The 27,865-nt window shown below is 50.9% G+C and overlaps 1 protein-coding gene across 2 annotated transcripts in view; it reads right to left on the bottom strand.

Annotated features, from left to right (window-relative positions):
• Nucleotides 1-7,312: 7,312 nt before the first annotated feature.
• Nucleotides 7,313-27,865, bottom strand: part of KIF14 (kinesin family member 14) — a 43,592-nt gene continuing 23,039 nt past the window's right edge. For both annotated transcript variants that reach the window (XM_043485762.1, XM_043485763.1), the window contains exons 18-30: nt 27,365-27,517; nt 23,902-24,028; nt 21,910-22,003; nt 21,267-21,399; nt 19,982-20,082; nt 18,054-18,148; nt 15,096-15,320; nt 14,747-14,928; nt 12,825-12,983; nt 12,102-12,224; nt 10,488-10,562; nt 9,614-9,752; nt 7,313-9,258 (exon numbers count right to left, since the gene is read on the bottom strand). In XM_043485762.1, the coding sequence (XP_043341697.1) occupies nt 8,867-9,258; nt 9,614-9,752; nt 10,488-10,562; nt 12,102-12,224; nt 12,825-12,983; nt 14,747-14,928; nt 15,096-15,320; nt 18,054-18,148; nt 19,982-20,082; nt 21,267-21,399; nt 21,910-22,003; nt 23,902-24,028; nt 27,365-27,517 (1,998 nt within the window). In that variant the 3' untranslated portion in view covers nt 7,313-8,866. The remainder of the gene's footprint in view (nt 9,259-9,613; nt 9,753-10,487; nt 10,563-12,101; nt 12,225-12,824; nt 12,984-14,746; nt 14,929-15,095; nt 15,321-18,053; nt 18,149-19,981; nt 20,083-21,266; nt 21,400-21,909; nt 22,004-23,901; nt 24,029-27,364; nt 27,518-27,865) is intronic.

The following is a 27,865-nucleotide window of genomic DNA, read 5'->3' as shown; positions in this document are numbered from 1 at the left end:
AGTTGAGAGGCCGTCATTTCTGACCCTGGGAAGCTGGAGGGGGCACGTCTTGAAGAACAGCGTCAGAGCCGGGAAGGGTCTGGCAGGCATGCCAGGCCCCACCAGGACCAGCGCTGGTTCCCCGAAAGCTGCCTCATGTCTGGGGCCCTGCCTTTTCTCTACACAAATCTGTTCTGAAGTCAGCTCTATAGACCAAGAGGCGAAGGCAAACCCCGGAGTTCTCAGGTTCCCTGGCTGCGCGCTTTCACGGAAGGGCGTCCCTGCAAAGGCCTCTTCCCCACATGCTTCTGTGATGCTGGGCACTCGCTCACAGCTCAGGGGACAATCCAGGAGGCAAGTCTCTTTGCATAAACCACTGCAGCTCTAAAGGAGACCATTCCTGCTGGAGGATTTAGAAAATACCCCGGGAGTCAAGCATCCATTACGTCACAGCGTGAGCATGTTCCGACGGCTATTACTGGGATTATGCTTGGGGGCCGGCAGATTAAAGGGTGTCAGCCCCAATACTTCACGTTCTACTCAGGAGAAAGGCAAGGAAACCAACCGCCGAGACGGCAGCCTCCTACCTGCTGAGTCAACTGCAGGAGCATTACTGTGCTTATTCTCAACTTTCTGTGATGAGATGCAAAGCGAAACAAAACAAAAAGAACGGAAACACTAGCTGTTTCTGTACAGAAACCAGTGAACTTTCTGATAATTGCCTGTGTACTTTGGAGGCAAAGAGACTAACCTAGAAAATGCTAAGCATATGTAAAATAGAGCGTGAACCTTCGGAAGGGCGCGTGTGTTTCTGGCTGATCACGCGACCGACAAGGTCCGAATGTATCCAGGTGTCTCCAGACGCACAGTAACTTTGCTCCCTGACAGTGCTTCTTGGAAATGTCACATGAACTTTAACTAGACTTGACATTTTGTATGTATTTTCCCGCAGTATTTTGAGTGTTGGTATATAAACATGTGAATCCTCGACCACTCTTCAATGCCAAAGGAGCAATGTGTTTGCAAGGACCATGTGACCAAACTTTTATACCCAGATGGGAGTAATTGCTATAAACCTGAAAACGTCCTTACAATGATCTGAAGCAAATGCATGGGATAGCATTGCTGCTAGCGCTGGGTCACAGGACAGGACACAGGGCCGGGGACACGTTCGCGTCTCAACAGACAGTGGGGTGGGAGTTCAGGGCGACTCCTGCAACACACAGGGTGATGGAGGCTCCCCTGTCTGCCCGGAGCCGGGAGCTCGGCTCGTGCCCACCAGCCGAGTGCCAGCCGCTTGGTCACCTACCAGGAGCTGGTGGAAGCCGTGCTGGTGTGAATCAGCCAAGGGGGGCCGCTCGCGAGGCCTGCAACCCCACAACGCTGGCCCCCAGCACCTCCGCTCTGACCTGGAGTTCTGGAAGCCAGGCCTGGAGTGGTCAAGGTCTGGTGCATGGCCCTGGGTCACCTGGGCTGAGGAGTTACCCACGGCCCCGGGTCTGGTCTGGAACTGGATTCAGAACCGTCCACGGCCCCACAGGCTGGCTCTAGAGACTCACAGGGCAGGCCTTCCACAGCCCGTGTTTACAGATGTGAATCCCGCTCCTCCAGGCGCCCGTGAAGCAGGCTGCTCTAGGAGCCACGGGGGTGGGGGGCCTGGGCTGAGGCTGGGCAGCCCTGATTCCCCAGCTGCCCACGGCCCTCGGTGGGGACCCACCTGGAAGGTCGCGCCGCGGTGGGGGCTGAAACCTGGTACCTGCAGTGGAATCTGCCTGTGTCTGCGCGTGCACGTGTGTGTGCCTGCACGTGTGTGCCTGCAGGTGTGCACGTGTGTGCATGCACATGCGTGTGCATGCATGTGTATGTGTGCAGGACGCAGTGGTAAGACACCTCTCCCAGTCTGACAGCCTGGGACTCCCCTCGTCCTTGCGCCTCCTGCAAGCAGACCCAAGGGCCTCTGCACCCCCTGGGGCTGCATGGTGGGGGGCTCTCCCCAACCCCACGCCCCTCCTTCCTCCGCAGACTGCCCTTCCTCTTACCACACTTTCCTTTCCCGCCCCTCCTGGGCTCACCCCCACCCCGATCCCCAGGCCCCTCACTGCCCCGGGCCTTACTCAGCCTCAGCATGTCCTGGGGTCTCTGCTCACAGCTCCCCACAAGCAAGGCCTCCCTCGTGCCTCACTTGTGGCATGGAACACAACCCCACCCTCACCACGCCGGCACCTTCCACCCCCCCCAATCGATTTGATTTTCTCCACAGCATTGTCATTATCTGACACAACACTTAACAGGTCTGTGACATTAAATGTATAACCTTTTATACAAAACAGCTGCCTGTGACGAAGTTAAGATCTCACATACATTTTACCAGTATTCAATCATATTTTAAAAAGCTTATCAGTTTCAGCTTCTGAAATTACACATATGTATTTTATAATCCCATCCAGTGTTTAAATGTTAATAGGGTCAAAAGCTTTGGGCTAAAATCAAGTGTTATTTGGAGTGATCTACGATCTATATTAGCACTGAGAATGGAATGGTCACTTTCAGATGATTTCTGGTGCTTCAACTATATTAGAAACATTAATACACTCAAAAGGATGTGCACTGCGGGTGTGTTGATTTATACTCTTGTTCTGCACTAGTTAAATAGAAAACCCACAGAAGAATGGCTGCTTCCTGATTCTCTCTGCGTATGCCAAGTGGACGTGTGAAGGAGCTGATCGGGTGCCATCCTGAATTTGGTCTGCATGTGGATTTGCGCCCTCAGCCAGGGAGAGCCAGGCTGGGGCGGCATCGAGAGTCCCTGGGTGAGAACCACAGTGGGGGCCCAGCCAACTCACTGGAAAAGACCCTGATGCTGGGAAAGACTGAAGGCGGAAGAAGGGGACAACAGAGGATGAGATGGTTGGATGGCATCACTGACTCAATGGACATGAGTTTGAGCAGGCTCCGGGAGTTAGTGATGGACAGGGAGGTCTGGTGTGCTGCAGTCTATGGGGTCGCAAAGAGTCAGACACAACTGAGTGACTGAGAAACAACAATGGACATTCCCACTCCATGCCAACTAAATAAAACATCTCTGGCATCAGGGCTTAGGGGTTAATAGTTTTTAAAATCTTCCCGGGTGGGTGGTACTGATGGGCAGTCCTGTTTCAGCCCCCCTCAGTGATCCAGAGCAGAATGTCTGGATCCAGACCACTTGCATTCATCATTTACCAGCTCTGTGACCTTGGGCAAGTCACTCAACCATTTTTTTTTTTTTTTTTCACTCAACCATTTTGTACTTCACTTTTCTCAACTTTGAGAGAGAGAGAATAGTAGCTAAATTTGCAAGGCTGTTGTGAGGATTCAGTGAGATAACGGATGAGTAGTAAGCACTGAGCCTCGCTTTTATGTTTAAGGAAGTCGGGCACAACTCTCAAGTCACCGGAACATTCCATCCACGTCTAGCGGGAGCTGCACAGAACAAAGCCTCTTCTCTCCTGAACAACAAAGGCAGCTACACCTCCCCCAACTTGGGTCCCGATTTATTCCAGCCAACTCTTGGCTCCTGGTCATCAGACATCCCTGTTCCCCCTCTGCCTAAACACAACGGGTTTCCTGAGGTCCAAAGTCTCGTGGGAGCTGTTAACACTTTATGCATCCTGACTGCCACTCTGTTATCTAAACATGAGGTCAAGAGCAAGGCCGTCCGTCCGAGTACGCAGCTCCAGCCACCGAAACAGAGGGGGCAGAGCCAGCACTCAGCCTCCATTGATCCCCCTGGCGGCTGCAAAACTCTGCTTACAGGCCGATTTTGTATGCCCCCGACTGGCATACTGCAAAATGAAATGAAAGTGTCAAGAACAGTAATATATCTTCCAAGAGTTATGGATGTCTACCCCGTCCACCTCTCTTAGCCTGAACCTGAGTTGTTGCCCACAAGGAATTCCTTTCTAAATCAGAGATAAACTTTGTATCATGAAACACCACTCACAGCCACATCAGTCCAACCTGAGCCCACCTTTCTCTCTTGACCTGAGCTCCTGGACCCCACAGCTCACACAGTGTGGCTCTCCCGCGTTATCGCCTCCGTGGAGTCACACGAAGAGGTGACGGGGCCGCAGCTCGCTCGGCGGATCTGTAGGGGCCATGCTTCAGGGAGGCCCTGCTCCCGGGGTGACAGGGAGCTGGGGGCCGCTGGGGGTGCACGGTGGCAGGCGGTCCCCACGAGCGCACCCACCGGGAGCACCAGTCAGGTGCAGCCTGTAGGGGCAGAGAGAAGCCCCACGTGGACCCCGGGACCCCACTCCCACCAGCCCCTCCTGTCTACAGGCAAGCGGGCAGCCGCAGGCAGAGTGCTTAACCACCGACCTCCGCTGTTAGGGCTGATGGTCTGCAATTAACACGCATCTTTCTAGAGGTTTGGATGAAACCAAAGGCCTAACTTTTACTTTGGAGAATACAGTATATTTTTATAATAAACTTGTTAAAGGAAATTGCATTCTATCTCTTTCTTCTATTCAATTTTAAAACGTTGAGCCATTTGGGGAACTGTAGGTGTGTGCACCAGCAGACAGGTTCAAGGAGGTCCGTGTCATTATTACTATGATAACCAAAGCCAGGGAATAAGCTGTCTGCCAAGGGGACAGGCTGTGGGGCACGGTGGAACACGGGGTCAGCTGTGCACAGGCTCTGCAGCGGCGGTGGCACTTGTTTTAGCTCATGAATCAGTAATATTCTGCCAGGTGGTCCGGATTGGCGGGGATGGAGCCTCTGCATCAAGCCCCTCTCATCCTCCTCCTGCAAACAGCCTGCACGTGCAAGTCCCGGAGCGACGGTGGTCGTACAAGAGCTAACCAGCCCACCTTCACAGCACTTCTCCAAGGCTGTACATCACTTCTGCTATTGTCCTCTTGGCCAAAGGCAGTCAGACGACCACAGCCGTGGCAGGGAATTCACCCAGCCTCACGGGGAAGGCATTGAAAATTTACGGGCCCAAGGATACGGGACCCAGGGTGGAAGCGGGGTGGTCAGTTCACCCACATGCATATAAGTTGTGATATGGTCACATGGTGGACTACTATACAGCAGTGAAAAGGAGCGACCAGCTGCTAGTCACAAACGTAACAGTGAGCAGAAGGCAGACTCTAAAGAGCTCACAGGTGCAGCTCCATCTGTACGAGGTCAAACCGTCACAACTAAGGACAGTGTCACAAGTCAGGTGGTGGTCACCTTTTGGGGGCAATGAGAGGAGTGGGCATGTGGAGGGTCTCTGGGTGTCTGTGGCATTCTGTTTCTTTATCGAGGTCGTGGCTACACTGATGTCTTCCCATGGTGAAAATCCTTGCAGGACACATGATCTGTGCATTTTATGTATTTGTCATGCTTCAATTAAAAAGTCAACTTGAAGAAAACTGAGCTTGCCAGGGAGTATGTCTCACCAAGTGTGGATAAAAAATGAGAAGACATTTAAACCGTGAATGTCTTACAGCTGATGCTCTCGTGATGATACCCAGAACGGCAGTGAGACTGTGAGACACTAAGTTCCCTTTGTTTCAGCCGCCAGGTGTGGGGTACCTGTCACGGCAGCTGTGACGAGCAAGCCCACCTCCCCACAGCCTCGCCTCTGTTTCCTATCCCAGGAAACGTGCCCACCCACCTGCCGCCTGGCCCAACACCTGGACTCCAGTCTTCTCCCTCCGTTCCCTGAGTTCCCCCTTCACTAGGTCACCACATCCGGTCCATTTGCCCCCCTGAACGTTTCCAAGACCCACTCACTGTCCAGCTGACAGTGAGTGACCCTGGCCCAGGCGTCCTGGAGAACAACCCCCAGCCATTCCACCCCACGCCCTGTCCCCCACACGGAGGGATGCTCCTAGAGTCCAAATTTGAGATCATTTCCCGGCTTAACCGCGCAAGGTCCAGGCTGTGGGGCCAGGACCTGATGGCCCGTGAGACGCCCCGCCCCAGGCCCCGTCTGGCCACGCCCCTAGCCCCCGCCCCAGGCCCCGCCTTCCCGCTTGGCCTCGCCCCGAGTCCCCGCCTCAGGCCACGCCCAGTCCCGGCGGACCTTGCTCCAGGTCTCCGCGACCCGCAGGCGCGCACGCGCAGTTCCCCTGCAGCGGCGTTCACGCTGCCCAGAGCGGGCCAATTGCCCGCCGTTTCCGAGGTCAGACCTCGCGTGTCTCAGCCTGTGGGTGGGGGGCCTGCGGCCCGGCCAAGCCGCCTCACCGCTGCAGTGACCCATCGTCCCTCCCGAGGGCCCAAGGCCGCTGTCTCCCGGCGTCTCGGGGCCCTGCCCGCCCATCACCAGCGCTCAGGGAACAAGATGGAGAGACTTCCAGATCTGAGGGACGGGCAGGCCCGGACGAGCTGGGGAGGAGGAGGGAGGTTCCCGTGTCACCAACCCGAGGCCGGGCGCAAGGGCTCCGCGCGGGATGCGCAGACTGAGCTCCGCGAGGCTGGCGGCGGGAGTGAGCCGCGTGTGACTGGGCGTCATCCTGGAGGCACTTCTTCAGGGGAGTCGAGGAGATAAGCTCAGAGACTAAGAAGAGTGTCCTGGAGGGTGGCGCGGGGCAGAGCAGGCAGGGGCCCAGGAGTGACGGGGAGTGACGGAGCCCGGGAGTGACGCGGACCCGGGAGTGACGGGGAGTGACGCGGACCCGGGAGTGACGGGGAGTGATGGGGGCCCGGGAGTGATGGGAGGCTGGGAGTGACGGGGAGTGACGCGGGGCCCGGGAGTGATGGGAGGCTGGGAGTGACGGGGAGTGACGCGGGGCCCGGGAGTGACGGGGAGTGATGGGGGCCCGGGAGTGATGGGAGGCTGGGAGTGACGGGGAGTGACGCAGGCCGGGGAGTGATGGGGGCCCGGGAGTGACGGGGAGGGACGCGGGGCCCGGGAGTGACGCGGGAGTGATGGGGGCCCGGGAGTGATGGGAGGCTGGGAGTGACGGGGAGTGACGCACGGGGAGTGATGGGGGCCCGGGAGTGACGGGGAGTGACGCGGGGCCCGGGAGTGATGGGAGGCTGGGAGTGACGCAGGCCCGGGAGTGACGGGGGCCCTGGACAACGTGGGCCCTGGGCCGAGCTCCCCGGCCTGAGGGAGCGCAGATCAGGGGCAGGTGGGGGGTCTCCGTGGAGGACGGGCAGTGGGGCTGGTGTCCAGCTCACGGGCCAGGATGAGGAGGGCAGTGGAGTGGGGCTGGCTCTGACACTGGCAGTGACCGTCCACACGAGGCGGGACCTCCCTGAGGGCGACCTGCTGGGCACGGGACAGGGTCACATGACTGGCAATGGGAAAGTCAGACACCGACTTCATGGACAGGAGCGAGACCACAGACCAAGAGGCAACTTTCCACAGCCATCCATTTATTATAACACATCTCATCAGCACAGCACATGATTCCAACAGGAAATATACTTACCAAAGTTGGTTTAAATATTGTGTAACAATCCACGGTATAAATATATGTATATACAAAATTTTACAAAGACATTAAAAGGTTACTGACCAATGAAGTCCTGAGTTTAGAAAGCAGAAAGGATTAAATAGTGAACATCAAGATAAAAACTACCAAAGTAATACCGTAGGAAGTTCCTCCAAGAGGAACAACCTTCAGGAGAGGTCCTTGTCTCTACACCTGCTCTTCCTAAAACCTGACAGCGAAGAGCCACTTGGCAGAGCATTGACTGTGACAAACACATATGGACCCTCAGAGCGAATACAAGCTCAAATGCCAAAAATAAAAGAAAAAAGAAAACAAAAGCACATTTTTTAAACTGCACCGTTTTAAAGCACCTGAAAACACATGGTTCATTAGCATCATAAGAAAGAACCAGTCGCTGTGTGAGAATAACTCTGCCTAACGAAAAAGCCATCCAAGGCACCCCGGCACCAACTCCCACAGCCGTTCCAGGCTCACAGAGTGTCTGCACGTGCGGGAGACAAGGGGGAGATCCGGTTACTCAAAATAATTCTTGCCCAAGACCTGCTCGACCTCACCCACGCCAGGCCACTGGGTATCTCTTCAGTTTACACACATTTCTGCAGCCGAAAATGTCAGACAATCTCCTTGAGGGATGAGCCCCAAAGTGCAATATGACCTCTATTACCTGATTGTAGATAAAGGTTTTTTTAAGTTCAGAGATATAATAAGGGTCTTAAATCTTCATCAAATCATGTACAAACTCCCTATGTCTTCATCAGACAAGAGTTATCAAGAGAAGACCTGGCCTCTGATTCCCCAACCCCATCCAATAGTTGAACTAATATTCAATCGGTTTGAAGTTACATTCACACAGCCCCTAACATGAAGCCCCTGGCAGATAAAGAATGAGCTGGCATGCCAGCAAACCAGGTTATTAATATAAATTATACTATATTAGGAAGCTACTCATAATTTGCAAAGAAAAAGGAAACTGTGTCCTGAACACACCATTCAGAATGGCAACCAGTTAATCTTTCAAGAAAAGGGTTGTCGATTCAACAAGGCAGGTTAAGCTGCCCTGGTTAGACTTGCTTTGGCAGCTTCACCATAAAACTCATCGTAGCTATTGTATTTACAAGGGAGTGAAGATAGAGGCATGAAGGTGTCCACTCACAGGAAATAACTTATCCTCAGTCACCACAGTCCCCATAAGAACCATTACACACAGGCTAGTGAGCCAGCCCGAGACTGCACACCCGTGTTAAAGACGAACATCGACATTTCCAGGCAATGAACAAGGACCACTCACTTGGTTTTGAATCCCAATTCTATCCGATTGCCACGAGACTCTGACATGGTAAGTACCTGTCTTACATTGTCTGCAGGGAAGCCTGGGGCTGCATATTCAGGCATCTGAAATCAGCGTCAACACCCAGGAGGAGGCCGCCCACAGACTGGCCGGCTCTGGAGTGGGCTCACTGCCCTCTGGCGGGAGGAGACCCCTCCCTGGCGCCCTCCCGGGGGGGCAGCACACCCTGCTCTGAGCCGCGCAGGGCCGGGCCCGGGAGCTCGTACACCCGCTTGGGCACTCCTCGGGTCCTCTGGGGGCCGGGCCTGTCCGACCCAGGCTGCTCTCGTCCTGCTGCTCTGGGACCCTGATTGCAAGCTTCCCAGGGCCCCCACAAACCAGGTCCTTCTTCAAATTCAAAACCCAAGAGCAGTGAGGTGGCGCGAGACTCCAGCTCCTGGTGGCCGGCTCGGGCCCTGCTGTCCTCAGGGCTCCCGCTCCGGTCACCATGGAGACCCTGGGCCGAGCTGCACAGACGCTGCACACAGTCCCGGAGGAGGGCCAGGTCCCCGCGGCGCCCTGTGCGAGGAGAGGGGAGAGGGGGTCACCTCGCCGTCCTCCCCAGGGAGTCGGCTCCGAGATGTGACCCGAGACGTCTAGCCAAGTGACCCACTGGGACAACTCCAGGCAACTTAAGGGCATTCAGTGCATCTGTTAAGTAAGCAACTTGTTCTTCAGGATCTAGTAGTCTAGGCAGAGGAACTTACAGATGTTAAGTGGGAATTCAATCATACAAGTTCCTACAAGTCAACAATGCCAACAAGGGGCACTGATGAGGCCTCAGTGAGTGAATCAAACTAGAAATGAGAAGATGTTTGAGATTCCTCAAACTGTCAACTCCTGATTAACCACAAATTCCATTTGCACTACATACCTCTCACAGCAGAAATAATAATTTGAATAGTTTGCTCTAAGCCACATTTTAACTTCAAGAATTCTTGGGCAAGATTAATCATCTTCTTTAAATCTTCACATTCAGAATTTTCTTCTTGTACTTGAGTTCTGAAGCTTTTCTGCATAAAAAAGTTCATAGTTTAAAAAATACATAATAGGTTACATGGAGGGAAAGCTCAGTCAAAATAATTTTAATTGCCAGAATTTTACCTTCAAAATGACAGTGAGTTTAATTTCAAGACCAAAATATATTCAAAAGAAACAAAAAGTTTTAAATAATTTAAAAATCAAAGTCCAATTTCCTATTTTATGAAAATGAAATAAAACAATAAATAGTACCTACTGTTTACTACCCAATTATCATAAAAGATAAATTTGTTTAATTTTTAAGAGTTCAACTTTATATCTCCTGCTTATTTTAACATTTTCAAGCTATAGAAATTTTGATTCCATATTTAGTTTATATTTTTCTATTTACCTGTGACATGAGTAAAATAATTTGTCTAATTTGCCTGTATTTTAAAATCTTTGAGCATACTGATTATTAAACATAATTTTTTAGCCTATGGTGATTATTCAAGCAAAAGCTGACAGCAGCAGAAACAAACAGGCATGACACATTAATACGCTCAGTGTCTGCACACTATTTCATCCATCACTAAACCAACCAAGTCAGACACCAAGAGGAAGATGCCTGAGAGCTCCCGCACCTGCCTGCTTCCAGTAAACAGGCAGAGAGGAGTCCCCAGCCAGCGACAGAAACTAAAACAAAAGCACATCCACGCCGGAGCCCAGTGAGATGAAAAACACACTCAACAAAACCAAACACGAAAACAATTAAGAGCTTCTCTTACTGCTTTCCATTCAGCGAAGAGGTTTCTGAGGGATTCGATCAGTCCTAGGGCATTAGCTTTCATCTGTTTGGTAACCTACAGAGAATGTTAAAATATTATACAAATAACTGTTTCAGTTCAGTCAGTCAGTTCAGTCGCTCAGTCGTGTCCGACTCTTTGCGACCCCATGAATCACAGCACACCAGGCCTCCCTCTCCATCACCAACTCCCAGAGTTTACTCAAACTCATGTCCATTGAGTCGGTGATGCCATTCAACCATCTCATCCTCTGTCATCCCCTTCTCCTCCTGTCCCCAATCCTTCCCAGCATCAGGGTCTTTTCCAATGAGTCAGCTCTTTGCATGAGGTGGCCAAAGCATTGGAGTTTCAGCTTCAACATCAGTCCTTCCAATGAACACCCAGGACTGATCTCCTTTAGGATGGACTGGTTGCAATTCCCTGATAGATTAGTTGGTAAATAACTGTTTGCTGCTGCTGCTAAGTCACTTCAGTCGTGTCCGACTCTCTGCGGCCCCATAGACGGCAGCCCACCAGGCTCCCCCGTCCCTGGGACTCTCTAGGCAACAACACTGGAGTGGGTTGCCATTTCCTTCTCCAATGCATGAAAGTGAAAAGTGAAAGTGAAGTCACTCAGTCGTGTCTGACTCTCTGCGACCCCATGAATTGCAGCCCACCAGGCTCCTCCATCCATGGGATTTTCCAGGCAAGAGTACTAGAGTGGGTTGCCACTGCCTTCTCCAAAACTGTTTAGAATTCTATGGGATCTGCGAGGGAGAAGAGTTTTCGTCAAGTAGTCATGAGGTTGGGGCTCAGTTACTGAGACTACAAGTAAGTAGCCAGAGTGTCTAAGTCACAGAAGTGGATTTTCTTTCTAAATAAGTTGCACACTGGTCCCACATTAAATGTGGATACCCGTCTTCCTGCTGGTCCAGTGGTTAAGCGTCCATCTTGCAATGCAGGGGACACCGGTTTGATCCCTGATCTGGGAGGATCCCACATGCTGCGGAGGACTAGGCTCGTGTGCCGCAACTGCTGGGCCCCGGCTCTAGCACCTGGAAGCCGCAGCTGCTGAAGCCCACTCACCTAGACCCTGTGCTCTGCAACCAGAAGCCCACACACTGCAACGAAGAGTAGCCCCCATTCCTCGCAACTAGAGAAAGCCCACGCGGCAACAAAGACCCAAAAATAAAAAAATAAATAAAACTATATAAAAAAAAGAAATTATAAAAACAAAACTAAATAAATAAACAGTAGTTCCCATTCTCAAGTGGAAAAGCAGAGCCCCAATCAAAGGAGGAAAAAGAAAAGCGGAACGTGGCCACTAGGGGTCACTGACACACTCCATCCTCTCAGTTTCATCCAAGGCTGAATCTCTGGCAACAACCACTGCCACGGCAGGAACCACACAGAGTTAACCTCGAGAGCGGCTGTCGTGACTCAGGTGTAAAACTGGGGTAATCACCAGGAGTGATGATGCCAACAGCCTTTTCAATAAAAAATAACCCAACTAAAATATATAAATTTATAAAGACCTCATTCACTGAGTTAAACTATTTTTAGAAGCCAATTTCATCTCCTCTCTGGTACCACAGGACATTCCTTTGTCTGTCTTACCTCATCCTGGGGACTCTGCCTCAGGAGTTCATGCGCAAGCTCTTCTGCTTCTTCTAGTCCAGAATCGAGGAGACTCTTTATTCCCACGTCTACACCATCACAAACGGCACGCACAAAATCATCCTAGAAAAAGTTTTTAAGCGTTAACTGGCAAATTCAATTTCTATATATATTTTAAGTTATCAAATAATTAAGTTAAATATTCTGCTTATTTTAGCACTGTAATACATTACTAGTTTATTAATTCAACTAAAGCTAGAATAAGAACAGTATGTAAGGAAAAAAAAACAGCAAGTCTGTACTTCTGTATTCTACATATATTGTAAAGAGTGTTGGTCACCTTAGATAGGACACCATGTGGCTAGAACAAACATTTTAATATAACACTGTGTTTTCAGTAGCATGAATAATTAAAGCAAACACACATTTTCTAGAATCACAAGCCAATGTAATTATGAATACACTCTCCGTGTTGGCTGGCTGAGCACCCACCCTCCAGAGCAGACAGAAACCATCAAGCCAAAGACCCAGAAGGTACAGGCAGGATCCCAAATCATCGGGTACATTTATCCACTCAGACTGTAACAGCTTTCATCTTCTGCTAAACTAGTAAGGTATGAGCAGCTCTGAAAAGTAAATGCTTCTCCTGCTTCGTGGCCCCTTGACAGGAAACGCTGCTCCCTGAGACGAAGGCTGTCACCACGAGTGAGCATGGCCCGTTACCTGCAGGCCCGCGGCCCCGTGAGCACCGCTCTCCAGGAAGTGCAGCCGGTCCCCGGTAAGAGCCGCTGACCGCCCCACGCACGCGACGGCTCGGTGTATGGTTTGGATCACTTGCTTTTGAGCCTCTTTGACCATCGGTGAAATATCCGAAGAGCATCCCTGTAAGACAAAAATGGCCCAAGGTGTCAAGATACCTGAGATGATGAGGGGAGACAAGGACAAGAAGACCAAAGAAAACGGGTTCTGCGCCCACTGCCACAGTGGCTGTGCTTCACAAGAGTCCGATCAGAACCAGAGAGCGTGCAGCCTCTGACAGTGAGGACGAGAGGAGGACACAGGGGACCCTCGAACAGCTTCTGCACCAACAGACGAGCAGGCCTCGGCAGTCAGCGAAGGAGTTACATGGCTCAAAATAGCCTGGAGTTAAAACTCCCCTCCAGGTCCTCCCCACCATTCTATGGAAAACAAAGAACTCCGTCACCCGAAGGAAAAAAAAATTAAGGTTGATTATGCCCAGCTCCCAGCTGGTCCAGCCTCTGGCCGATCTCCAAAATTCCTTGCCCCAGCCATTTAAGAGATAACTACTCCGAACAACCTTGGAGAGGAACAGGCCCCCTTAAGACAGTAGCTTTCCACATATATGCCCATATATACCTCCTCTTTTCTTGGGTTAATGCAGCAGCTCACTAATCTGACTGCTGCCCCTTTTCGCCTCATTAAAGGCAATCTGTTCCTGTAAAGTGCCGGTCTCGTTCTTTTTCTGAATCTCGCCTTCTCTGACTCCATACCCTACAGTCAGTGCAGCAGAGCCCCTCCCAGGAGGTGCCTGACATGACAAAGTGTCCACTAGATGAGAGGACTGGGAAGGCCTGGGAGGCACCAGAGGATCTGGCCAACATCTAGAAGCTTCGCTGTCTCTCGGGGTTTCCACTTTGGCCCCCTGGATGTGTGGGCGTCTCTCGGAGGAGGTCTGGGCATCGGCAGACTCAGGGCCTCTGCTCCCACTTCCCCCTCCTCCATCCTCACCGGGCACATGGCTGCTTGAATAAAAACGCAGGTCCCAGGGACCCCGGCTCCATACGTGATGACGCTCCGGCCAAAGATGTGGAAATAGAAACGTCACATGACCATTTCCAGAAACCTCCTTGAATGAAGACCCCCCAGGCCCCAACATTCTTTGTCCCCTCTCCCATCCCACGCACTGACCTCCCCAGGGCCCTGCCATGGAGTGGACATGGAGCTCGGGCCAGCCACAGGCTACACGGGAGGAAGTGGGGCCCCAAGGCAGCCAAGCCCACCTCCAGATGTTTTGAGAGAAAGGAAGCTTCTATCTTACATCTTCCTACAACCAAACCTCATCTAAGGGAAGAGACAACAGAAATACTCTTTGCCCTGGGTCAGCAGGCTTGTGACTAACTCACCACCTTTGACCAGAACGATGCCCCGCCCCTCCCCAGCCCCAGAGCGAGGCCCCGCCCCCTTTCCCAGCCCCAGAGCGAGGCCCCGCCCCCTTCCCAGGCCCAGAGCGAGGCCCCGCCCCTCCCCAGCCCCGCTGGGGCCCTGGGGGTCAGGAGCACTCTGGACTCAAGGCTATGGCCTAGCAGTGGTGAACAGTGGACACATCCTCCCTGGCCCTCCCTTCCTTTCTTAAAAAGGGGACAAACCAGTGCACACGTCTGAGGCTGCAGCGAAAACTAGAGGAGTGAACATTGATAAACCACACAGCACGGCCACAGCCTGGCCCACAGTAAGCCCTGGAAGTCCTAGTTCATTAAGTCAGTAAACATCCAGTCTACTGATTTCACACAGAAAGCGCTTCTGAAAACCCTAGAGGTGTGGTCCTGGGCGAGGCGCAAATGGGAGGAAGTCAACAAACACTTGCTGAGCAGAGGAGTCCTAAGGGGGACCTGCAGCCCCGTTACCTGCAGAAACAGCTGCAAGCGGCCCCCCAGCGTCCTCACTTCCCGCCGCAGCTCAGCTGGCAGGGCCTCCCGGCCAGCCTCTGGGAGGACGCCGCTCAGCCAGGGTCCCGTCAGCACCGCAACCTGCTCGAACGCGCTTGTCACCTGGACTGCAAGCGACTGGTTTGCTCGGTCAGTGAACACTTGGAAAGAAGAAAAGTGATGAGCAGAAATGACCTCCCAGTAAAAGAGCTCACAGACGCTTGCCACGCAACCACGAGCGTCAGACAACTCACGGCAGAGGTGACCACTCCACCGAGGACGCGTAGGATGCAGCAGTGCCCACGAGCAGGTCAGCGCAGACACTTACGGTTACACTGACTGTCCTCGTCCTGCTCTTCGTGGGCTCTGGACACGGCCAGTACCCCATCGTGGATTCTGAGGAAATTACTCATCAGGCTGTCCGCCACGGTGCCTTCTTCATCATCACTCTGTCCGAGAAGCTCTAATGACGAGCCAATCAACTCTTTGCAAATGCCAGGAAGGAAGGGTTCTGCTGAAGCCAGGTAAACGGGGCTGGATTTCCCCACTAAGCCTGTGTGGACAGAAAACAGCCACCGTAAGGCTTGTTTCCAGGGACAACGCTTGCAAACAGACGCATCAGTACAATACTGGGCACACATGCCAAGCAGGCTGCTTCCATTTCAAGACATCCTCCTTTCTCTACAGCAAGGGGAAGACAGCCCCACAGAGGACTCTACCAGCTTCTCAACAGCATCCATCCATCCACAGCCCAGCAGCTACAGAAGCAGATAACAGGGAAAACACAAATCCCATGTAACCACTGACTTCATCTCCTTCTAATTTACTTACTGGCAACACCTAAGGAAGTGTAAATTGGTGAAAACAATGGTAGTTGCATAAAGCAAAATAATATAAACACAATAAACATTAAGGAATAAACCACATGCTGGAAAAGCAGGCAGTAGCAGATTAAACAATGGAAGGAAGGTCCCGGCAGCTCTTTGTGTAGCACCTCCTGCTCCAGGTATCCTACCACCAGAAGAGGAGGAAGCCAAACGACTACCCAGTCAGTCTGTCAAATCTTAGGGAGACAGACTCTCCGAACAACTTTCTAAGCACCGTCCAAGCCAGAGGTAGAAAGTGTGAAAGCACTCATCAGCACCTCTGGAAGTAACTGCACCCAGAACGCTAGCCCGAGTAGGGCTCTCATTGAACGTACACGGGTAGTCTTCCGGTCCAGTCCACAGGTGACGAGAAACAGCGAACTACAAAGGAAAGTAAAACACAAGCACGGGGCGGGGACTGCTGAGTGCAGAGCCAAAACAAGAGCTTGATTTGGGAGGAGAAAACAGAGACGCTGCCACGCCTAGAGCTCTGTCACTGCAGGGTGACGACGATCACAGTGACCTCCCACCACCTGCTTCATGAGACGCCCGTCTGAATGCATCAAGTCCAGCTGCAGCCTGTCACCAAGATCTGTGCAAGTCCAGTTTCAGAACACAGGCCCTCAGGTGAGACGTTCAGCCACTGCTGACTCGCTGCAGTCGGGAGGTGCTGCCCCCACTAACCCCTGGCGGGCCTGGTCCTGCTCCCACCACGCGACCACCCAGGTGGGTTCACACTAAAGGCACAGGTGGGCTTCCATCTCCCTCTCAGAAAACTGCAAACAGGCAAAGACCTCTTAATGCTAACTTCCCCTTATATCTTAATTTTTTTAAAGGGCACTTAAAAATGACCCTTGAGTGCCTGAAACTAACACAACATAGTAAATCAACTATTCTTCAATTAGAAAAAAGACCCTAGAAGAGATAGGTTTAGTTATCTGGAAAAGGTACATTTATAAAACATCTTACTCTTAAGTAGTACTGAATAAATAAGTTACTACCACAGATACATGGCCTTTTATTTTGCTGGTAAACAAAAAGTCCATGGCATATTTTGCTTTGACTTATATTAAACAAGCAGTAAGATAATAATTATCTTCCTAAAAGATAAGTTTATGATTAAAAAAGAAATTCTTAATATCTTTAAAGTCAAGATGAAATATAATTTCTTTCATGGCTACTCACATCCCCCTGATATCATTATAGACTATTGTGTTACATATTAATTTTTAAACTCAGTTTACTAAGGTACAGGTAACACTCTGCAAAGTGTTCGCATCTTGAGTGTACAGCTTTTTTACGCACGTGTACACCACGTAACTGCCAGTGAGGGGGACACACCCAGCCCATCGCCCCTGACAGGCTCCCTTGTGACCCGCTCCCTATCTGCTGTCACTGCGGCTCAGTTTTCCCTATTCTTGAACTTTCCATAAATAGAATCATATGGAATGCACTCTTCATTATATAGGTTCTTATACTTCACGTGGAGCTTCCCTTGTGGCTCAGCTGGTAAAGAATCCGCCTGCAATGCGGGAGACCTGGGTTGGATCCCTGGGTTGGGAAGATCCCCTGGAGAAGGGAATGGCTCCCCACTCCAGTGCTCTGGCCTGGAGAATCCCATGGACTGTGTAGTCCGTGGGGTCGCACAGAGTTGGACACGGCTGAGCGACCTTTACTTTCACGCTTCACACGCTGCTTGTGGGATTCACCCAGGCGGTGTCAGGAATCAGAGGTTCTTTTCTGTCACTATGTAGTAGTTTGTTGTTACCAAGTAGTAACTTTAATTATTACAGGTACTTACACACATAAAGTGTATCCCCCCTCTTCTTATGAAAACTGATATTACAGTCAATATTGGCATAAAATAATTATTCAGTGGAGTAAGTCCTATAACTTTTTCTTTTAAACCATTAAAACTGGAAGTAATTTTGTGACAGATGACATGTGTGTGTTACATGAAATCCAGAAGGAAACGGGGGTGCGTTCTGCCGAGGACGCCCCCTCCCTGCCCTGCGTCACCCCATGTGCCCCGGACAAGCAGCGCTTTCAGGCCGAGGGCAGCTCTCCCAGAGACTTGTTCACGAGTAAGCACATTCCCCCTCCTCACACAAGTGACATCCTGTAACACACCATCTTCCACACTTGGCCTCTTTCCACTTGGAAGGAAACAGTATCCTCGTACATTTATGAACACACACGTCTTCCCCATCTGAACCAGTCACCCGATTAACACTTGGAAATGCACCACAGAGCACAGAGCTTCAGAAGCGGGAGGCCCTCCGGCCCACCCTCCCGTTTACAGGCGAGATGGAAGCTCCCAGGAGAGGAGAGGATTTGCACAAGGACCGGAAACAAGATGGCGGCAGAGACCAGACTTGGTAGCTGCTCTCAGCAAACAACAGAATCCGACAGGAGAGGACCTGCGGAGCGTGAAGAACGCAGGTCCTGGCCCGCGTGGGCCTCAATGTCTTGCAGACAGCCGGAAACCCTCCTGTTGTTCATCAGGCTCCTGCTCCTGCAACAACAGACCCCAGCAGGTTAGCAGTCACATTAATACACCACATGCAATGACGCTAGAATGCTTGCTGTTAAATGCCCTAGAGAAAACGGACCTCCATGAGTGTGCTTCCCACGGAGACGTTTTCATCAAGGGCTAAGTGAATCTGCCCATTGACTAAGAATTTCACTATCTCTAGGTAGGATTCTAACCCTCCAGTTCACTGAGCAGAATCAATATGTACAGGATGCAGGTGACCCTTGGACGACACAGGGGTCACACACCCTGGGCACGGCCGAAAGCCTGTGTGTACCTTACGGTCAGCCCCGGTGCGTGAGGTTCCGCCACATCCGTGGGCCCAAGCAACCCCAGGCCTGTAGGGGTTCCTGTTGGAAACCCGTGTTGTTCAAGGTCAACCGTCCCATTACTCACAGGCTCTGGATGCTGTGGTTAAAGCACTTCAGTGAACTTCTGGGCTCACTGAGCTTAAGGTCCACAGGAAGAGAGAGAAATTAGGAGTAACTACACTCAAGTGCCATGCTGTGAAAGTACTGGGGTTGGGGGGCGGCCTGCAGAGACTATGGGGAAGGACGTGGCCCCAGAGCCCAGAGACCCCCACCCCCAGGGCAGAGGTCAGCCGCACAGGGAGGCAGGTGGGTTGTACGGCGAGAGGGAGGCTCAGCCCAGATGGATTCTGAGCTGCGGCTGAAGGTGATGAAGTTAAAAAGACTGTAACCAAAGAGACACTGTTCTCTGCAACAGAGAGGCTATAACACAGTCACGGTCGGGGGCTCGGGGGTCACTCAGAGCTGGGCTTGAGCACCAGCCCTTCCCTTAGCAGCTGTAGGCCTTTGGACAAGGTTCTCATCTCTTTAAATTCTCAGGGACTTCGTCCATGAACTGGGGGTAAGGAGGGCCTTTGCTGCTCAGCAGACATTGAACACGCTCCTCTGGTGACCATGATTCCGGTGGATGAACCGCTGTGACCTCCACATCCTGAAAACCCCCAATCTCCTCCTCGAAGCTTTAGACCGCAGGGGACCCCCATCCGGGAACCTGCTTCACTGCATCCACACCAGCCCCACCGCCAGGCACCCTGCTCCCCCGCCTGTCCCCTGGACCCTCCCGCATCCCCGCATCCTCGTCATCCACACCCAGGCCCAGGGTCCAGCCTCAGGGATGCATGTGAAGCCTGCCCTCCCTCGGGGCTCAGGCCGGGCCCTCATCACCGGCCCTGACCTGCTCTCCTCCCACCGGTCCTGGAGGACAGGGCGCGCCGGGCCTTTCTCTGGCATCCCCAGACACGGCAACCGGCAGGCCTAGTTCCAAACCACGCTGGGGGCCGGGCCTGGGACGAAGGCCTCTCCAGGGCACATTGGCCTCTCTGTAGCCCAACGGTCGTGGGAACAGGGGCAGCCGTGCCTCTCCTCTGCCTCAGTTAATAAGCAGCACTTGTCACGCACGGACGTCCTCGGTCCCCACGACTGAGTGCCGAGATGCTCGTACTGACCTGACTGCATCTCACACTCCGCAAATTATGATAAAATATCAGAATATGCCAGGCTTCTGAGAAAGCGTTATTTAAAGTAATAAACACTGCTCGTTTTTATACGCAATTGGATTTATGCTAGTCTAAGTTGCTCTTAAAGCTTATATGGTAAAATACTGAGGACTTTTCCTTCATATACTAACTGAATATAGGCAATTTAATGCCCTAACGGCTGTAATCTGATCACTGACATACGGCTTCCCGCCACAGACACCCGCCGTGACAGCAGACAGGTCTTGTAGACAGGAAGTGACACATGTCTACACCCAGAACAAGCGCGCCAGGAGCACCAGCACCCTCACCTCCTCCTGGAAAAGGAAGAAACAGGAACACCGGTGATGTCGGGTTCCCACTCATCTTCAGGGTCACAGAAGACATCTTCACCCCGGCCACTCCCATGGCTCTAAGGAAACAAATACAGAGTTTCCAGTAACAAAGGGGGGAAAGATTTAACTACTTTGCTGCATTTATCAAAGTAAAAATGCACAGAAGTGGATGCTGTTTCAGTAAGATCTGCAAATTAATAGGTTCAAATGAGCCAAATTAAAAATGCCTGCACAACAAAATGAAACCCTGGAGATGTCGACATAGCCAGGGGGGAAACGAGTACAATAAATATAAAATAAAGGTTTTTTTTTTTAATAAAGGTTTACTATCAAAATATGTTAAGAAAGCTTACAGATGTTAGCTCACCACTCACACTTCACGTACCAAAAACTTCAGAGGACGTGAACACACACTTTACCAATAAGCAAACAAATCCTCAATCACTACTTATGAAAATGTAAGTTAAACCAGGGACACTGGTAAATGGCAATATTCCTGGTAGGCAAATTGTCAGTGAGAAAAATAAAACAAAAAGTTTATTCTATTTATACAGTATTTATAAAGTTTACTTATACAGTGTCAGAAAATGGAAGACAAGGAAATAAGACTTTAGAGACTAACGTGCGGAGCTGAGACTGCTCAAGCAGCAAACCGCCGAACCCCCGCGAGCACAGCAGCGGCCTGGGGACACCGCGCACGCAGGCCGCCAGCACCGCGGAGGACCGAGCCCGCTGCAGCGCTCTGGGTCCCTCACACCCTGCCCCCTGCACTCACGTGCAAGACTTAAAGAACACGCTATTATAACCGAGGAGATTTAGTACTAAACTTCTCCATACAGCGGTGAAAGTGAGAGTGTTAGTCACTGAGTCTGTCTGACTCTTTTTGAGACCCCGTGGACTGCAGCCCACCAGGCTCCTCTGGCCATGCGATTTTTCAGGCAAGAATACTGGAGAGGGTTGCCGTTTCCTTCTCCAGGGGATCTTCCCAACCCTGGGGTCAAATCCAGGTCTCCTGCATTGCAGGCAGATTCTTTATCGTCTTAGCCACCAGGGAAGCATGCCTTACACAGTTATAACTATATTAAAACCCAAAAAATCCCTTCTACAGGCAAAAGTAAATATACACAATTGTTAATACTGGTTGGTTTGGCTAATGTGGATGGCCTTTTATTAATATTTGTCAAATTTTCCTCAGTGAGAACATGTCATTTCTGCATTTTTCATTTCAAAAGTTTATAGAGATTTTGATGATACTGCAAACCTCATAAAGTTCCTTCATTGCTGCAAGCTTAGACTCAAACTTTTCCAGACTCCAGACGGTTGAGACCCCGAGCTGCAGGTTACGGACCCGAACACAAGTGTCAAAACTGCTTCCTTTATCTGACACCACATGTCTGAAAGAGAAACCAAAGAAAAAATGCTTCGTCTAAAATACACGTAAGAAATACACATAACCGAGAGATTCTGGAAACAGCAGCTCCCAGAAAATTCAGTCCACAGATTAAGTCTCTCCAGAGTTAAGTATTTCTGTTATGGTTATAGTCAGGTCGAGGATATACTACATACTAAAATAACTTTTTACATAATAACTTTTTAAATTAAAAATTCAATACTGCACATTTCTTTTAAAATGTGGAATACTAATAAATTCTCAACTCAAAAGAAAATTAGTAAATTCCTAAGCCAGCTAAAATGACTCTGTTTATAAAATATTTTAGAAGGCCTTATTCACTCCAGAGTGACCTCCGAAAGGGGAGTCTGGAAGTGCCCCCTGAGGATTGACACCTGCTCGCTCCTAGACGGGCATGTAGGGTACTAAAGAAACTCAACAACAACAAAAAATCATATAAATGGCAACTAGTTTAAAACAAAAGAATTAGTTTACTAATAAGGTAACTACTCACCTGCCAAAAACATAATTCTTGTTTAACCTGCTACTGATGGCGTTGGCTTCCTGAATCATGACGGACAGCTTCATGGAGCTCCAGCTGGGCTGCACTGGCAGAAGGCAACAGAGAAGGCTGAGAACATGGGTGTGAGCACAGACCCCCGGGCACACCTCCTGAAAAAATCAGCTTCACACCAACGGTTCTAACTGTGTATCACAAGAGGAAAGGGTGGTAACGCAGGGACTTTCTACAACCCTCATGGCAAAATGAAATATTCTTCACCCAAAATGAGGTCGTTCACCTGAGGAGGCAGGGAAGAAAAGTAAAGTTCACAGAGACAGGAAATGCCAAAGATGCTGCTTTTCCTCCTGATATTTTTAAAGATCTTCTCTTTTTCCTAATTTCTTTTTTTCCTAATGTCTAAGTTAAAGAATTAGATAAACTATGCATGCATGCATGCTAAGTCACTTCAGTTGTGTCTGACTCTGTGCGACCCTATGGACAGCAGCCCACCAGGCTCCCCTGTCCACAGGATTCTCCAGGCAAGAATACTGGAGCGGGTTGCCATTCCCTTCTCCAAGATAAAGTACACTACAGCCTTAACTTACATAGAACCACAATCCTTTATATTTTGCCTGAAATTTTAAAGTATATAGATAGATAAATATAGACAGAGATAAAAATACATCAGGAAACAAAAACAATTTTAGTCCACAATTCCATGTTCCTAATTCAGATTTAAGATTTTATCATTGACACTTTCTATGTTGTTCAGTCAAACTTATAACCAATATTCCATTAAAAGCATTTTTTTTAAAGAATAAAATTCATTATTCAAGTGAATTATTCAAATTCAACTAAAAAAAAATCAACTATTCGTGGCAAGGCACTATTTTAGGACCCCAGAGCAACAAAAAGATGAATTAAGAAAATGTTCTTATCTCTTGCAAGAGACAGGAGGAGCACTGCTGCAAAGTCATCCGAAACAGAAGCTATGGAGAGCAGCTGGCACAGCGACCAGGTGTCCTCGCTGAAGCACAGAGCCTGGGTGACGCCCTGTGGGAACCAGCTTCCTGACAGCCTGGGGCCCGTCAGCAAGCCCAGAATCGGAGACCCGCCAGCAAAACCACCTGGCTGCTCCCGTCCACAAGTCACAAGGGGACAGAGCGAGAAGGGAAGAGCCTGTCAACAGATTAAAACAGACTTAAAGGCACGTCTACCATACGCAAGGTATGGACCACGTTTGTACGCTGATCCAAACAAACCAAACAAATGTATCTTAAAAATTATCAAATAGTCCAGGAAATTTGAATATGGACTAGATATCTGATGAGTATAAGAAACTATTACTAATACTTTAGTTGTGATAACAATATCAGAGTTAAGCTTCAAAGAGTGACAGAGAAAAGACGCCTTATCTCACTTGGAGACACATAGGGACATATTTGCAGATCAAGCGATAGGTTGCTTGGGTTTTGTTTCAGAGCACTCCAGGAGGCAGGGGACTGAGCAGGGGCTGGAACAAGACTGAGCTTGGTGGGGAGCTGTTGGAGATGGCGAGAAGCATGTAAGGGTTTACTGAACCAATCTCTGGGCTTTCACAGTTTATTTGACATTTTCTGTAATTAAAAATAAAAGTTACACTGAAAACATGCTGTGTTCTACACAGGAATGTAGAAATGTACAAAAAAATAACTTCCAAGTAAGAAAGTGATGTGTGCAATGATTACACACAACTTAGATAATTCTTGTAAAATAAGAATTCAGAATTACATTATGACATTTTAAAATACATTATATGAAAATAATACTTGGAATTCTGTTTACTATTTGCTTACGTAACTAAATATTCTAAAAATAATAGCTCATACAAATTTATCTACATCCAGAGAAGTCACTTAACACGTAGAATAAAACATTCTGAATATGTAAGGATAACTGACACCTTAGTAATTTTATGAAATAACACACAGTTTAGAATGCCTGCTGAGGCCATCCTGCACTCACCTGTGAAGGCTTTGTCCCTGTGGCTCTGATTCTGCTGTAGAATCTGCACTTCCTCAGCAATCCTCTGCTTCTCTGTTTCTAGAGCTTCCAGAATTTTTGCGTGGCGAATCCTGTGGTCTTCTAAAGCCTGGGTGAGATCCATTCATGTGGAGCCGCACACGAGAGCATGCAAAGAGAGGAATTATGAACCAGGCTGATAACGGCAGTCTGGATGGAATAATCCTCATTCCACAGGACGCGTTTTATTAAGCATGAAAGCCTTTTAAAAAACGACTTATACAGTATCTTTAGAAAATGATTTTTTTCCCTCCACATAATCAGGAGGAATTTCTGATGACATAATCTTTTTCTTACCATTGATAGGAGTATAAAAATCTTCAGGAAAAAAAATTACTCAAAAAAGCCCACACTCAAGAACATCTGTTGACTAAATTAAACAGTTAAATGAAAACACCACCTAAAAACCTCGTTTGACACTAATAAGCTATCTAATAGCCTACCAGTAATTGTTTTCAAGATGTAAACTGCTCTTAAACTCTCTGAGATGGTTCCCTGGCCGCTCCGGTTCTGGAGCTGCTAATACACGTGTTCTCCCCAAACTCTAGTAGGGGCATTTTTAGGTTACTGACGGTATCCTCTCTACCCCCACCTCCACTACTAACTCAGACAGAAAAGAAAAAAAACTGCCGCTTGAGAGTCAAACTTTAAGGCACAAGAAGGCAAAGCGGAGATGAGAGCAGGGGCTCTACCTCCAAGATCAGTGGTGCCCGCTCCGGGGCCGCTCATGAGGGATTCGGGGCCCCCCTCGGAGCTCTGACCCAGCAGTGCTGGAGGCACCAGGATCTCACATCCCCCAGGCGATGCTGGGCCTCTGGTCCAGCACCTGGAGAGCACCGCCCAGAAGGTGCCTCCGCCCTCAGAGAGACGAGGGACACTGGTGCCCCAGCTCCCACGGCGGCCCGGGGCCTGCCCGCTGCTCCTCCCGCCCTGGCACCAGGACGCAACCGGCACAGGAGTGAGCCACCCCCTCTGCCCTGTGCCGCGGCGGCCCTCGGCATCTGTGTGATGGCGTGACGATGGGGGAGGATGGACACTTCAGGCAGGGAGACGCCCCCCCACCCTCAGACCCGCCACTCCTGTGTCACCCTCAGACCCGCCACTCCTGTGTCACCCTCACACCCGCCACTCCTGTGTCACCCTCACACCCGCCACTCCTGTGTCACCCTGACCCGCCACTCCTGTGTCACCCTCAGACCTGCCGCTCCTCTGTCACCCTCACACCCGCCACTTCTCTGTCACCCTCACACCTGCCACTGTGTCACCCTCAGACCCACCACTCGTGTGACACAGACCCGCCACTCCTGTGTCACCCTCACACCCACCGCTCCTCTGTCACCCTCACACCCATCACTCTGTCACACTCACACCCGCCACTTCTCTGTCACCCTCACACCCGTCACTTCTCTGTCACCCTCACACCCGCCACTTCCTGTGTCACCCTGCCCGCCACTCCTGTGTCACCCTCACACCCGCCACTCCTGTGTCACCCTCACACCCGCCCACTCCTTGTCACCCTCACCCGCCACTCCTGTGTCACCCTCACACCCGCCACTCCTGTGTCACCCTCACACCGCCACTCCTGTGTCACCCTGACCCGCCACTCCTGTGTCACCCTCAGACCTGCCGCTCCTCTGTCACCCTCACACCCGCCACTTCTCTGTCACCCTCACACCTGCCACTGTGTCACCCTCAGACCCGCCACTCGTGGGACACAGACCCGCCACTCCTGTGTCACCCTCACACCCACCGCTCCTCTGTCACCCTCACACCCGTCACTCTGTCACACTCACACCCGCCACTTCTCTGTCACCCTCACACCTGTCACTTCTCTGTCACCCTCACACCTGCCACTGTGTCACCCTCAGACCCGCCACTCCTGTGTCACCCTCACACCCGCCGCTCCTCTGTCACCCTCACACCCGCCGCTCCTCTGTCATCCTCACACCCGCCACTCCTCTGTCACCCTCACACCCGCCACTCCTGTGTCACACTCACACCTGTCACTCCTGTGTCCACCCTCACACCCGCCACTCCTGTGTCACCCTCACACCCGCCGCTCCTCTGTCACCCTCACACCCGTCACTCTGTCACACTCACACCCGCCACTTCTCTGTCACCCTCACACCTGTCACTTCTCTGCCACCCTCACACCTGCCACTGTGTCACCCTCAGACCCGCCACTCGTGTGACACAGACCCGCCACTCCTGTGTCACCCTCACACCCGTCACTCTGTCACACTCACACCCGCCACTCCCGTCACCCTCACACTTGCCACTCCTGTCACACTCACACCCGCCACTTCTTGTCACCCTCACACCTGTCACTCCTGTGTCACCCTCACACCCGCCACTCCTGTGTCACCCTCACACCCGCCACTCCTCTGTCACCCTCACACCAGTCACTCTGTCACACTCACACCTGTCACTTCTCTGTCACCCTCACACCCGTCACTCCTCTGTCACCCTCACACCTGCCACTCCTGTGTCACACTCAGACCCACCACTCCTGTGCCACACTCAGACCCGTCACTCCTCTGTCACCCTCACACCCGTCACTCTGTCACACTCACACCCGCCACTCCCGTCACCCTCACACTTGCCACTCCTGTCACACTCACACCCGTCACTTCTCTGTCACCCTCACACCCACCACTCCTCTGTCACCCTCACACCCGCCGCTCCCATCACACTCACACCCATCACTCCCGTCACCCTCACACCCGTCACTCCTGTGTCACACTCACACCTGTCACTCCCGTCACCCTCACACCCGTCACTCCTCTGTCTCCCTCACACCTGTCACTCCTCTCACCCTCACACCCATCGCTCCTCTCTCACCCTCACACCCGCCACTCCTGTCACCCTCACACCCGTCACTCCTGTGTCACACTCACACCCGTCACTCCTGTGTCACACTCACACCTGTCACTCCTGTGTCACACTCACATCTGTCACTCCGGTGTCCCTCGGCATCCGTGTGACAATGGGGTAGGATGGACACTTCAGCTGGGAGATCCCTCTCACCCTCAGACCTGGAGCTGGCCATCGCCCTCAACAGAGCCTAAGTTCTTTAAAACAAAACCCAGGGACTTCCCTGGCAGTCCAGTGGTTAGCAATCCGCCAGCCAGTGCAGGGGACACGGGTTCCATCTCTGGTCCGGGAAGACCCTACATGCTGCAGGGCGGCTGGACCCGACACCACAACTACTGAGCCCGCACTCCAAGAGCCCGTGATCTGCAACAAGAGAAGCCCCTGCAACGCGGAGCCTGCACTCCGCAACCAGAGAGTAGCCCCTCTCGCTGCACTGGAGATGCAGCACAGCCAAAAATAAACAAATGGATAAATAAATATTTTTTAAGTCCAGCTTTTCCTCCAGACTACACTAGCTACATGATGAAGTCACCTGCTTTGTCGCCAGAGCCTCCATTTCCAGCCGCTTTCTGTTGACATGAATTTCCTGCTCAAAGCGCTGCTTCGCCTTTTCCAGTTCCTCAATTTTGTGATTCGCCTTTTGGTTATTTATTTCCTGAATCTTCTTCCTTTGAGATTCTTCTTTCTTTAAGCAACAACAGTAAAAAGTAAATAGGGCAAAAGTACAGAGCAATTCTTCAAAAACAAGATCAGTTGGTAAAGAGTCTGCCTGCAGTGCAGGAGACCAGGGTTCAATCCGTGGGTCAAGAAGAGCCCCTGAAGAAGGAAATGGAAACCCATTCCAGTATTCTTGCCTGGAGAATTCCACAGAGGAGCCTGGTGGACTAAAGTCCATGGGGTTGCAAAGAGTTGGACACGACTGAGTGACTAACACACAAATAGGGCAAAAATACAGAGCAATTCTTGAAAAACACCAAAAAAGTACAAAAGTCCCATTTTTAAAATCAGTGCCCAAGAAATTGATTCACAATGG

Source organism: Cervus canadensis, chromosome 13 (assembly GCF_019320065.1).
Source record: "Cervus canadensis isolate Bull #8, Minnesota chromosome 13, ASM1932006v1, whole genome shotgun sequence".
Lineage (NCBI taxonomy): Eukaryota > Metazoa > Chordata > Mammalia > Artiodactyla > Cervidae > Cervus > Cervus canadensis.
This window is presented reverse-complemented; position numbering and strand designations above follow the sequence as displayed.